The sequence below is a fragment of the Perca fluviatilis genome, chromosome 14, assembly GCF_010015445.1.
Source record: "Perca fluviatilis chromosome 14, GENO_Pfluv_1.0, whole genome shotgun sequence".
Lineage (NCBI taxonomy): Eukaryota > Metazoa > Chordata > Actinopteri > Perciformes > Percidae > Perca > Perca fluviatilis.
Genome location: NC_053125.1, coordinates 4,684,261 through 4,698,670, shown reverse-complemented (window position 1 = coordinate 4,698,670; position 14,410 = coordinate 4,684,261). Strand labels below are relative to the sequence as shown.

General features: G+C 40.7%; 1 protein-coding gene across 14 annotated transcripts in view; it reads right to left on the bottom strand.

The window, feature by feature from the left end:
• Positions 1 to 13,921, bottom strand: part of ehbp1l1a (EH domain binding protein 1-like 1a) — a 50,173-nt gene extending 36,252 nt beyond the window's left edge. For 13 of the 14 annotated variants that reach the window (XM_039821981.1, XM_039821982.1, XM_039821988.1 and 10 more), the window contains exons 1-6: positions 13,629 to 13,921; positions 1,553 to 1,610; positions 1,257 to 1,352; positions 627 to 680; positions 333 to 511; positions 78 to 217 (exon numbers count right to left, since the gene is read on the bottom strand). In XM_039821981.1, coding sequence (XP_039677915.1) covers positions 78 to 217; positions 333 to 511; positions 627 to 680; positions 1,257 to 1,352; positions 1,553 to 1,610; positions 13,629 to 13,732 — 631 coding nt within the window. In that variant the 5' untranslated portion in view covers positions 13,733 to 13,921. The remainder of the gene's footprint in view (positions 1 to 77; positions 218 to 332; positions 512 to 626; positions 681 to 1,256; positions 1,353 to 1,552; positions 1,611 to 13,628) is intronic. The other variant, XM_039821993.1, reaches the window with a different exon arrangement.
• Positions 13,922 to 14,410: the final 489 nt, after the last annotated feature.

Here is a 14,410-nt window from a genome sequence, read left to right as displayed (position 1 = left end):
TAACTTTCATTCAGCTCATACCAATATTCTGATCTAATCATCCGTGTAGTTTAGTTTAGAAGTGAGCCCAGTCTTACCAGTAACATGAGCAGCTTGTCCAAAGCTGGCTCTCCTTTCCTCACCGCCTTCATCGTCACTGTCATTAAAGTCATCCAGGTTTCCAATGTCACTCTGTTTCATACTCATTAGACTGGCCAAACTCTGCATGTCCTCATCACTGTGGAGAGTAGAACGAAATAAGGATATCCAAAACACCGTATTGATTTAATTTCCGGATTACAACTGTAAAGCTTTGAGGATGTGATAGATATGCTGCTGGGTTGAAGACTTACGTGGCCTTGCCCTCTTTGAGAAAGACACAAGACAAGTTCAGCTTCAGCGTGGCTTCCACCACCTTGACAGACAGCGGTTTCAGCTTCAGTGTTAGATCATACTGGGCCGGCGTGGCGCTGGCAAACTTCTTCATGTTGACGTCTGCTGATGCCAACACCTTCTTATGGCCTTTTGTCTCCTAAGAAACAAAAAAAACAATGGGCGATGTAGTCAAGACTGAACAAAGAAAAAATCCAATGAAAGTAAATGAAATGAAATCCCAATTAAGGATAACACAGATCCTCCAGACTCACATTTTCAATGACAAAAGTCCACTCCTTGTCTTCAAACTCCTCTGCAGTGGGTTCCTGTTGACAGACAAACCAATTAAATTGCAGGATTTGCTGTAATCCAAATAATCAGTGGTGGAAGAAGCATTCAGATCCTTTGCTTAAGTAAAAGTACTAATACCACACTGTAAAAGTCCTGCATTGAAAATGTTACTTAAGTACAAGTATGTAAGTATCATCAGGAAAATATACTGTACTGAAAGTATTAAAAGTGAAAGTATTCAATGCAGAAAAATCCTCCCATTTTAGAAACTGGAAAGGATCCAAACAGTTGTGTGTCTAATGGTCTAATCAGTTCAGCTGGACTTGTAGACCGTTATATTGTTGGCTAGTTTACTTTATAATAAAACTTTTTTTAATAAAAGATGTGTTTTGTGTGGAAAAATCTTAATTTGTAAAGTAACTAGTAACTAAAGCTGTCAGATGAATGTAGTGGAGTAAAAAGGACAATATATGCGGAGTAGAAGTAGAAAGTGGCATGAAAAGAAAAGACTCAGGTACTTAAAATTTCTATTTAAGTGCAGTACTTGAGTAAATGTACTTAGTTACATTCCACCACTGCAAATAATGTATCAGCTGCAACTACTTTCATACCTTGAAAAGTGTGACAGTGATGTCTAAACTCTCTGGAACCTGCCAAAGCACCAGGCCTCTGTAGGGGTTTGTGATCCCTGGCTGCCAGCTGTGGAGCTGACGGAAAAGACAACAGAAACAAGGGATTCAATCTCACAATTGTTGCCTAAGTTTCTTTTGACCGTATTTTAGCCTCTGCAGAGCACACTTAAAATACAAGACTAAAAGAACCATCCAAATCCAGAACAATATATTATAGAATTTCAGCCATTTCTACTCCAGGAGGCCTGTAGAGACACTCTTCTTTGCTCTATTACCTTTGTGCTGTGACGTCTGTTTCTCCTGATCCACACCACTCTCAGTTTGTCTGGTTGCCTGCAATCAAATAACATGTTAGTGTGTCCAGTGTTTCTTCAATCATTACAAACTGTATACCGGCATGAATGTATCACATACAGACACTGTCTAAAACACACACCCAGATAGATATGCTAACCAGTTCTGAAAGGCTGTTTCAGTTCCATTTTCAGTTTGACTGTTGACTTTTTGTACGTGTAAATACAGCTCTATTGTGAAGAACGTGACTAAAGTTTGATCACAGTTAGGGCTGGGTTTCAGTACTCAGTATCGACATCTCCAGCCAAATAATAACTGTATTTGATCCTTTTTGTACCCAGATATCGTAAAAAATAAAAACAATAGACTATTTGCATATTTTTTCTTGCAGCCAATCAACACAAGCGTTATTCGATTTAACGTGACGTGTGATTGGCCCACTACTTCAGCAGCTACATCCTATACAGTCTGCGGTGTGGTGAAGTCCAGCACGTATTTGATTTGGCGGCTATCGAGATGCTTCCACTCACATGATGGATATCAAAAAATGAAACAATAATAATGTTTACTAATTATAAGTAATGCTATTATTTATGTTACTTTTAGAGTTTTATCATTTGATTGTTGCACACATCATACCAGTGTATATACTATATTAAGTATTTGTTAATGGTTACCAAATGATAAGTAAACCTTTAAGAAATCATTTGTAAACCGTCAATAAACATTATTTGGATGGTCATAAAGTTGCAACTGATGACTATAATACCTTGTTAATGGTTAATAAATACTTTGTAAAGCATCTATAAACATTATTTAGTAGGGCTGGACGATTAATTGAAAATGTATCAACATCGAAATTCTGAAGCTATTATCAATGTATTTTTTCCCATGACGATAATTTCAATAATATATTCCTGTATATAGTCCTACTTTCGCCTTAAAAACATTCTACCGCATGAGCAGTCGTGACTTGACCTTGACCAGTCAGCGGCATGGAAAGCATAATGGAGGATAACTCAAACACAGAGTCCGAGTCAACTGAGCAACTTGTGCCAAAACAAAAACGCAGTGTCCGTCGTCTGGAAACATTTTGGCTTCAAAAAAAGATGATTTAGAACAACGTGACTAATTATCGTTCATTCATCGTTATCGAGGTAAGACGTGCAATCAATCGTGATTCTGATTTTAGGTCATATCATGCAGCCCTATTATTTAGCTATTAGTGCACAAATAATCAAATGATCTATGAACTAAAATGGGCCAAATTAATGTTACTTGATGCTTTATTAAACCAATTATTAATCATTAACTAATTATCATAAGCATTAGCTGTAACTTTATAATAACATCCACATAATGTTTATGGATGTTTACCAAACAATGATTAACCAAAAGTATTAACCATCTATCTAAAGTTATAAACCAAATGTTTTAAACTACACTAAACTAGTAATATACATTCTAACATTTTAAATCAACATTATAAATCATAATTTAATTGTTTGTTAACAGTAAAATAATGATTAACTAAAGCCTAACTAACTAGCAATGTACCATTTATTAATGGTTACCATAGAGTGTTGTGACATTCATGAATCTCATGAATATCTTTGCGTTATCACGTACACTGTACGTGCCATGGATACTATTTTTTCATTGCATTGTAGCAATTGTTTATGGTACTAAAAAGTGTATAAATCTCACACTGACAATTTGCACACTCAAAATGCGAAAAGTAAATATAGTGTACTATTTAGCAGATAGTGTGTCAATTCAGAAGAAATCTAGAGTTGTGTTGGAAACCGTTCCCTCATTCACCCACTCACTATTCCTTATATAGTGTTTATTAAATAGTCAACTATGTAGGGAACGACCAAACGAGATTTTGGACACTCACTGAAAACACTGTTGCGTCAGTAGATGCGCCGGTGAGGCGGGCGCTCCCAGCATCATGTAAACAAACGGGAGTAATATGCAGGGTATATCGTATGTACACTCAAATAAGCTGTGCATTGTGAGTATATTTTATAGTGGACTATATTGAATAAAATTAACCACTTAGAATTCGAACACCACTACAGAATGGTGAACCTACCATATAGTGCACTATTTCCATGATAGGGAACGGTTTCCAACACAGCTGAGGAGTCTACAGCCACACTAGCTGCTCTGTCTGGCTCTACACAGGGCCAGCAGCGCTGTGAGCTAAATGCTAATGTCAGCACGCTAACATGCTCACGACGACAATGTTAACAGGCTAGACGAAAACTCAGGGGGATCACTAAAGTGATTACAATTCACCCTGTGGGAAACATGGGCATTTCGTGGAAATCCATCCGACGGTTGTTGGGATATTTCATTCCGAACCATCTTCAAATTCCATGTAATCTAATTATGTAGTCCGAGGGAGAGCACAGGCCCAGGGAAAGCACTCAGCATGCACACAAGCCCATCTGTGAGCTTTCAAAAACATTGAGGCTAAGAGCCCAGCCGGGAGAAAATGTAAATCATGTGACTTGTGTGAGCGAGGAACTCAGAGATAGAGTCTCCTGAGGAGGAACAGATCTGATTCGCTGTGTGCCTCGGTGTGTGAGAGAGTAAAAGGAGAGGGAGAGAGGAGGATACTGTAAACACTGCAAACATACTGTATGAACAGTGGGAGGCCTCACAAAGGACTCATTGCATTATCCTGGGAGAGTTTAGAGGAGCAGCTTGAGCTAACACCTTAGGAATAACAGAACCAAGAAGTGGTTGAAGCCATATTGCTGTGAAATGCGGCCTGGGGCCACATTACGTTTCCGTTTGACTCAATTTCCCACACTCTGCTCTGAAAAAGAAGGATGTGGTGTAATGATTCTGAAAGAAATCAACATTGATCAACAGTGTACAAGTGTCTCACAAACTGACTCATAGAATGTAAGGAGGGAGTCCAACGCAAGGGATTTACTTAAAACCATCAGCATTTATTAACCTAAGGCTGAAGATGGCCAGGACAGCCTCCAAGGACAGACGGGAGTGATGCTGACATTAGTTGTCTGGAAGTGTGATATAGTAGCCTGACAGGGTCATACTCAGATTCTAGTCAGAATATGAGTCTGATACCGCTCCACTGGGCTGTGATTACGGGGCGTGATTCAACCGAACCAGGAAAAAAATGCCTCTGCACTCAATTGGATAGACCTACAACCAATCAGAGCAACGGAGACAGACGTCACAGAAGCTGCGAGTCAAAGGCAGGCTTCGACAGAGCAAAGGCAGAGGCGGCAGTTTCCGTGTCGTGCAGACGGGTTTGGCAATGTGTATACATATGGGACCGCGGTTCTCTGTTCCTCTTTTAAAATTAATGCGCTGTCGATATCTTCTATAACAGACGCGATGGCAGCCATCTTTGTTGTAAACTAATTCAACCCAAGCGCTCTCTGGTGACGTGGTTGATTACGTTACTGTTGATCATCTGTCCATCATCGTAAAAAAGCCCGCCCTGAGAATTTGATTGGTCCGAACAGCTCTGGTTCGAGCATAGTTGCTCCACAACGGATCAAGTCCAGAGCGAACTTCCCGACCTCAAATGTTGTGGGCGGGGCTAAGTTCGGCTGGCATCCAAACTAGTGATATAGGGCTGCTGGAACGAATTCCAAAAGTCGAAAATAATTTGATTAAGTATAAAAAATCAATACTATTCAAATGCTGAAATTACTATTGGAATGTGATTTTTATTATAAATATGTTGCTAATCTCCCTCTTCTCGCCTTGGCCTACCCACGTGAAAACGAAATGCTTTTGTCATGTCACGTTTGATGAACAATAAGCTAGCGGGAGTGAGAAACACAAGGCATTGCGAGGTCTTAAGATCATGGAGCTAACATTACGTAGCGAGTAACGTTAGTACAGGGGGGAGTGACAGGCTGCACCTGGAAATCAGAAGGATGGGAAATAGTTTTAACATGACTTTAAAATCGACATCCCCCGAGCCAAAGTGCTTATGTTATCATTAGTTAGCTCGTTCTCATTTCCCACCGGGCTTGCAATACACTGGGGGAAACCCTGCAGTTTAGAGACTGACTTCCTGCTTTAACATTATCAGCGCCATTTCAGGTGTCCTCACTTTCAGTTTTATAAAATCTTTTTTAAACTGCTGGTTGTTTTCCAATTTGTCAATTTTTGCCAATTTTATCATAACTGATAGAAAACTACAAACATAATAATAAAGCCAAATTGTTATTAACCAGAACTGGAAGTTTAACAAATGGCAAGAATCAAGTTGAGCAATAATACTGGTGCACATGATCAACTACTGGCAGCTTGAATTCCAAAAAGTATTGAATCCATAATATCAGTATTGGCCTTCAAAGAGCCCTACTGCTCCAAGACTGGGGGACAGTGGGTCTCCTTTTCATGTTGCATGACCCTCATAATGAATGTGTGGATTGGTGAGAATGGTTGTGAAAGAGGGAGGAGTGAGAGTGAACGAGAGAGAGAGAACAGAAATAGACACATCTGAACTTCACAGAGGCTTAATAGCATACCCTACACCTGCTGCACTGTTTATCATAGACATGTTCCTGTGCTGTTGCAACACGCTGACCTACAAGTGTTTTTAGCCCATGTACGTCTGTAGATTAGTGGCTTGCAGAGTACAGCTTCTCAAGACAGAATACATGTCATTTACATAAGACACTCACATCAGACCCGGTCACTGCAAATAACTTGAGTGTTTTTTCATCAGCTTGAAGTACGAGGTGTTTGAGCTTTACCATATGTGGGAAGGCTGGATGGAGTGAGGGGAAGTTGTTGATCGTAAAACTTCTAAATAGTTCCCCCAGACGGTCTAAACACTCTTACTTCAGTGTAGGTGGCTTGTGCTTATCAGTTCAGGAAGACAACCCATCTAGCTGATCCACATTTTACACATTCTTATCACAGACTGTAGGAAACGCAACCGTGCTGCCTGTGATGTCACCCATGAGTCACCCAGGAGTTTAATTTCTGCCTTTAAAGCTCCCTACACACCCGCACAGGTGGTTTCAATTAAAGCCTTTTCTTTAGGACTGAGTGGTAGAGCTGGGTAATACGGAGAAAATCAAATATCACAATATTTTTTATCTAGTCTATATCCACGACGTTCCACTTCTGGGATCGCTCCGGCGCCGCCGGAAATTCCAGCTGATGTCACTGTTTACAGCCAGATGTCTGTGACCTTCTGCTTTCTTTGTGTTGGCGTTCTAACCTCCGGTGGATTTGTGAGGACTATGGTTAACTGCTCCTCAGATCTCTGCAGGGTAAATCCAGACACCTAGCTAGACTATCTGTCCAATCGGAGTTTTCTGTCGCACGACTAAAACTACTTTTGAACGTACACATGTTCCACCAAAACAAGTTCCTTCCCGAGACTATTTTGCAGAGGCACCGGGGCTCCGTCCGGTACTTAGCACCGCCCATGACGACTGTGATTGGTTTAAAGACATGCCAATAATCCAGAGCACATTTCAGCGCTGTGGAGGAAGGTCTGGCAAACTTTGTTTTTACATTGTAGGGTTGACTATTGGTGCTTTCACAAAATTGATTAACTGATTAACATGTTGTATCTTGGTTGGTTACGTGCTGAAACTATTTCATAATTTCATAATGGCTGCAATTCCTGGAGTTTGACGTCACAATAAGGTTGGATTGGTACTCTCGTGCCTGTACAGAAACCAAAACCTGTGCTCGCCGACTGAGATGCTGCACAGAGGTAGCCTAATTGGTGAATGGTTGCTTAAGTTAAGTAATAGCTCCAGCATGTAACTCCCCCAAAACCACAAATTGTTGATTTACATTTTTTGTTTCTGTACGGATTAAACAAGAGGCAAGATGTTAATTAGTATAATTCTGGCTTTGGCGCTGATTGCCAGATACAATCAGTGAGCACAGGTTTTAGTCTCTGTACACATACAGGCACGATGGTATTTCTGACAGAGCCCAGCAAGCTCTTTCCCCCTGCTTCCAGTTTGTATGCTAAGCTAGGCTAACCACATCCTGACCCATTGATTGTAAATGTAGATGGATGATACGTCTCCACTTCCTCCCACTCTACAAAAGTGGAGCTAGAGTCTGTGCAGTAGTGATCTGGCGGTGGAGCCTCTGTAAGGATGTCCCGCCCATACACCAAAACGCGAGTCAATCCTAGCTGTCAAACATGACGTTTCACCCCCTTTTTATAGCATCAAATAACTAATAAAAACAAAACTTATCAGAAGATTGAACACTTGAACAAACATCAGCGTGATAAGAACTACCTAAAATGACAGAAACCATCTTTGGGAAAAAAGTATTTGGGCCATTTCCTATCCGCTAACATGGAGGGGGTGGGGTTTATGACCTACACTGAGGCCAGCCAACATGGGGCAATCCAGATGTTTTGGCTTCATCAAAACAGTCTATGCATCAACCCCTGGTCCTGACTCTCCATGCTTAAAACACAGACACGAGATTGATATTTATCTCCAATATTGAGAATTATTATTGTCATTATTAGTGCAGCAGTGAGTATAAGCCATCCACCTAAGCATTTACACACACTGTAATGAAATGACACATGATATCTGGGTTCAGGCTGGAGCTCGCTGCTGTGTGTTCTGTGCTTTCAAAGCATCACGTGATCTTATATAAAGTGTGAACATGTACAGACGCAGCCTCAAAAGGAGCTGCTCTGGTTAATGTTGTTGAAGACATCAAGGAGGTAGTCTGGGTTTGAAACCACTGTAAACCTCAGAGGGTAAACACTTCAATCTAAACAGTTATCAGTCACATACAACCAGATGGCCTGGACAATAGCCTGTATATAGTCTCGCACTGCCAGACCATCCTCCACAGCGCTGCGGAGGACGGTCTGGCCAGTCCACACAGCATTCCGGGATGGGAGAAAAACGTGCTCTGGTTTATTGGCATTACTTAAAGCCATTCACAATCTTTTTGGCCAGCGCTAAGCGCCGGACAAGAGCCACGGTGCCGCTGCAAAATAGCCTCGGGAAGGAACTTGTTTTGGTGGAACAGGTGTACGTTCAAAAGTTGTTTTAGTCGTCGGCACTGGAGCAATCCCCAAGGGGGTAAGCGAGCGTCTGGAATGCGTAGCTCCTATGGCGCCATTTTGATGCTAACAAGTGATCACCCGCCGTTAGCATTCCATTGACTGCCATTCATTTTGACGTCACTTTGACAGCGAATAACTTTACATCTGAAACGTTTAAAGACTCTATTTGTCCATTGTTTATTTCTAAAGAAACACGACAATGTATAAAAGGCTCCGTTACCTTGTACCTCACGTTATGGCTCCGTAGCAGACGCTTTTGTAAAAATAGGCTAACGATTGTGTCATAACCAAGCGACTTACTGTCGCATAGTAGAGGAATTACCGTATAGTACAGGAGAAACTCGCAGGCAGTTTGGACTTACATTAGCTGTTTAGGTTAAATTACTGATGTTAACTAGCATTTTAGTTAGCAATAATTAGCCTGTGCTTATGTTATCTCCTTACATATACCTACGCTCTCCGTCTCTGTAAGATTGGGAATGATTGAGATTTCTCTTGGCACAGCTAGGTTGCTCACGTCACATTTACGTTGTCTCTGTCAGTTGGAGGCTGCTCAGTAAAGCAAGTGATCACCGAAAAAGTGCTTCTAATATCCTTCACTGGTCTCCGTCCAGAGCAACGGGCTCTGTTGGTCCATTTTATATATGTCAATTGCAATCCCGCTCGATTGTAGGTGGGCCTAAACTTTTCAGCCCTTCCCTATTCAGGGAAGAGGGAAGCGAATTCCCAGTGATCGGTGGGAGTGTTGATGACGTTCTATCATGCGGCTGCCAGTACCGGAAAATAAACAAACGAGGGCGAAGAAGAAGACAGCAATAAGGCTAACGTAAATCTTTCACTGCGGAGACCCCGAGAAAATATCGCCGGACAAATTCATGGAACAGCAAGAGACTCGGTTGTTTATGACCAAATTACGAACGGCTCCGTGACGGCGGTGTAATCCGCAGCCTGTCCTGTCTCCTGCACGCTCCAGAGAGGGAGAGGGAGAGAGGACTAACGTTACACAAGTAGTTATGTCTCCCGTTGTATTGTTTTGCCCTTGTTGTTGGGCGGAGTGATTTACTCGCAGCACCTGAGAAGCCCCGTGGTGAGGAGCGCTAATCACTCCGCCCAAGTAGCAGTGCTTTGCCTTCTGAGAATATAGTCCCCAGTATGTATACGGTTAGAAGATGGCTGTGTCTCATGTGACCTTGTTATTTGTACACGCTGTGACTATACAAATCACAACATGGAAATAGAAAAATGTTGGCGTTATTTTGTCACTTATTGGGAGCAGTAGGCTAGTTGGAGCCGGTTACCTCCAGGATCTGTGCTAAGCTAGGCTAGCGGTGGGTGCGTCAGACAGAGTTAGGACACGCACGGAGATGAGAAGGGTATGTATGGACTTATCTAACTCTGGGGGACACGGTGAATAAGACAAAGTCCCAATAAGTCGGCGTGTTCCTTTAAAGGCAATAAAGTAAAAAAAATAAAAAATAAAAATAAATGAAATGGATTTTTTAAGTGGGCCTTTAAGTTGGCTAAAATATGTTTTGCTGCTGACCCTGCCCAGAGCTCATACAACCCCATTTCAAAATAGCCGAACTATCCCTTTAAGCCCTGGGACACTGTGTGATCTCTGCGGTCATTTCTATTAACGTCTATCGTTGCAACATTATGGAAGCTCATATCTGCCAAGACAAGATAAAAAACTGATGAGTATGGACTGATACAATACTAACATTAAGTCTAAATTATGAGACAAATTAAAACTCACTTCCTAAATCAAACTTTTATAAAATTATAAGATACATACTAAGTAATAATCAGGAGATCAAATGTAGACTTACTATTTCAAAATTATGAAACAATATGAGATAGTAAGTAAGAAGGTTGTAGCCCGACCGATATAGGTTGAGGCTGATATTGATATCTATATTTGACAGTTAAAAAATATTATGGGCCAAAATTTGTTTTGTTTTTAAACATCCCGTAACAAAAATACACATTTTTGATAAAGTGCCCTTACATGTTTTAACTATTGTGAGCAATAACTGTACTGAGTACATTTTTACAGTTGAAACTGTTGTGTTGTAGCCGAGTTGGCTCAGTGGGTAGAGCAGGCGCACGTATACTGAGAGGTTTATGCCTCGGTGCAGAGGTCAAGGGTTCAAATCGGACCTGTGATTATTTCCTGTGTGTTCTCTCTCTCCCCTTTTCTCACCTAGCTGTTCTGTAAAATTAAAGGTGGGAAAGCCACAAAAAATAATCTTGTCAATGTAAAGGCCCATTTGTGTCACAGCCTGTTGTGTTCTCAAACCCCTTTGGCTGGTGACGGGTGCAAATTTTGATCCCTGTTTCTAAGTAAAGTAAAAGGTGTGAGATAGTAGTCATGAGCAGTCAAAATCTTTAGATACAATAAGTCAACATTTTAACTAACTAGACAGAAATTATGATTTAGTAGTCATCCCAAAATGTTCATAGTATTAAAAGTTAGCTATGGAATAGTATCATCATTTTGACAAAATGATCTCTAATTATCAAATAATTACTAATTTTGCTTTAAAATTTGATCATTTTGACTTACTTTGACATATTTATTACTATTTCACAATCTTGACTAGAGCTGGGCAATATATCGATATTATATCGATATCGTGATATGATCCTAGATATCGTCTTAGATTTTGGATATTGTCATATGACATAAGTGTTGTCTTTTCCTGGTTTTAAAGGCTGCATTACAGTAAAGTGGTGTCATTTTCTGAACTTTCCAGACTGTTGTAACTGTTCTATTATGTGCCTTTACCCACTTAGTCATTATATCCACATTACTGATGATTACTTATCAAAAATCTCATTGTGGGGCGCCCGGATGGCTCGGTTGGTGGAGCGGGCGCCCATGTGTGGAGGTTTGCTCCTCGACGCAGCGGGCCAGGGTTCGGGTTCAATTCTGACCTGCTGCCCTTTTGCTGCATGTCATTCTCCCTCTCTCTCCCCTTTCATGTCTAAACTGTCCTATCAAATAAAGGCCTTAAATGCCACAAAAAAAGAACAAGCAAAGTGTGTCAATCCTCACACACTGTGTGATGTCAGGATCTACCAGGCTGAACCAGAAACATGTTGATGCTGGTTGGTGTGTATGATTCTTCTTAGATAGTGCAGAACAGAGTGACAGGAAGGTAGGCTGGCCACCATACAAGCCAGGGCTGGAGGATTGAAAACACATGCTGACTGCACCATGAGTAATGATAATGGAATTAAAGGAACTCCGGCAGTGCCAAGATTGAAGCAGTTAGACCAACAGCTCAAAGACTAACAACGGATGATTGTTCTTTATGGCTCGGATCTACCTATATATTGGGTAGGAGACATTTTCCACCTAAATAATGTTGAAATGTCACAATATCATGAAGAACACAAAAACAAAAGACTATAACATGTCATAAACATGCACGCTTAACCAGGTGAGCTAACCAGCCCCCCCGTGTTAAAGTAGTTCTAAGACTTTAATAACTTTAGTTTCAGTTTTGTTAATTTCCCTCAATATGTTTGTAGGGGACAGTTTAACAGGGGCCCAACAAAATGTAAATATTTTGCGAAATCACCAATTATCAACCCTACAATAACATCACAATATCGATATCGAGGTATCTGGTGAAAAATATCGTGATATTTGATTTTCTCCATATCACGAAAGATCATCTATACTAAAGATAGCGCATTTCAAGCAGCGCCAATTGTGTGAAATTCCTGTCTCCTAAAGGGGCGTGGCCTCGTTCGAACGTGTACTGAACGTTGCGCGGATGGATGAAAAGTTATATTTGAATAATTTATCAATTTGCTAACGTTATGATAGATATGACAGATATGTACAGAGCTAAAAGACATATTCGGCATCACGGAGATTAGTTTTGTTAGGGCGTTCACCAACGTTAGTTGACGTTACCTCCTCCGTGTTGCCAGATCTCGCGAGAGTTTGGTCCCGAGACAGAAACAGGTCTCAAACAAAGTTCATTTTCTCCTAAAAAATGCCATTTTAGTGTCAGAATGTTCTGGGGATATGTGGCTTGTTGAAGAATGGGTCCAATATTTACTTTGGTGTAAATCTGTATTCACGTTCACTTCTCAGCTCTACTAGTCAGAGAAAAATCATTGGTGGGTGGTGTGGCATTGAGGAGGGGGGGGTTTCGACCATCATTGTAAAATACTGCCCTAGTTCTGATGGTGTGGGTGACCACATCCTTTGTCCACCTGCACACCTGACACTAACTGTTGTTCCAGAAATGATCACTTTTTCCTACAACCAGGTTATATATTTAGCATGACTCCGGGCTGCTCTAGTTAACAGGATGCCATACCACATCTGTAACAACTTTATAGACTCAACATTTACATTTCAAAAAAAAAAAGGGCAGATGCGGAAGTGATGGTGCGTGCTCTCTGGAGGAGCGTCATAATATGTTTTTAAACACCTGGCTGCATGATTAACATAAGAAAAACTTCCGATAAAAACAATTACAAAAAAAAAAGTACTGATTATAGCAAATTCACAGTTTGGATTTCAATCCAAAACCATGCAACGGCACGAAGTCCGCAGAACGTGAATCGGGAACTATAAGAGAAGCGTATTATTTCAAAAGTCTGAACTTTTAGAAACAGTTTAACGTTATAGGGTGTTCGCTTCCGCCCCTCTGTGTACAGTAAATAATGGCGAATGGTAATAATGATGGAATAACGAGCGAACCAGTATTTTTATTGTCAAAAATGCTGCTTGGCGTAAGCTTAACAGAGTCTGACTGATCCCTCAAAGGCCATCTGGTTCTGTGGCGTACATGACTTCGCCGGAAAGAAAAATGTTAATATTTCTGAATGGAGTTTGGCATATCACTTTCTCTGCCCATAACGACAAGGATGTCAGTCCGTTGAACACTTGAAGAAAACACATTAGAGTGGGTTTGCCAAATATATAATATATATATATTAGTGTAACAATAGTTACTTACCATTTCTTTGTGCATTCTATCGTCAGTTCTTGAAATGAAGCAGCAAACTGGAACTTGGACGCTTTCTTCCCAACCCGCTGAAGCCGTTTCCATACCGAAGTCATGGTCGGGCTTGTCAAATAATTCTCTCAAAGATACGATGAACCGATAATAAGACGAAGGAATTGTGTGTCCCCGCCACCGTGTCCCTCCGCTGGGACTCACCGGGGGAGACTGAGAAACTCCACCTGTCTCACTGACAGCTCCTCTGCGGCGGTGTGTGTGTGACCCACTCCTCACCGGCGTCCACTTCACAGGCTACAAAACAAACACACGCCTCAAGCTAGCGTCAAGCTAGCTACAAGATGAACCGGAAAACGGAATATTATGACTTTCAAAATAAAGCCCTTTTGGAGTGCAGGTTGTCAGAGGTTGTGTACAGACTCTCTAATGACAAAAAGTCATTTTTAATTTTTTCATGTACCAACACAAAGGTGTTAAAGGTCTCATCACATTGCCACGAATACAATTATGGGAAAGAAAAACTTTCATTTATTATTTAGTTGGTAATCAAATTTAAAATATTGAGTCCCTACACTGAAAACATCATGTTATTAACATCATGTAGTACATGGGATAGTAACACATATACAAAACAGACCTAATAGCAGTTATATCATTACATACTTATACTTTAAAAAAAATGTTTTAAATAAATGATTAAGAATCCTCTATATTTACAGCTTCCATCTCTATTACAATCTTACTTACGAAGTATATCATAGTTCACAGCAAAAAGGACA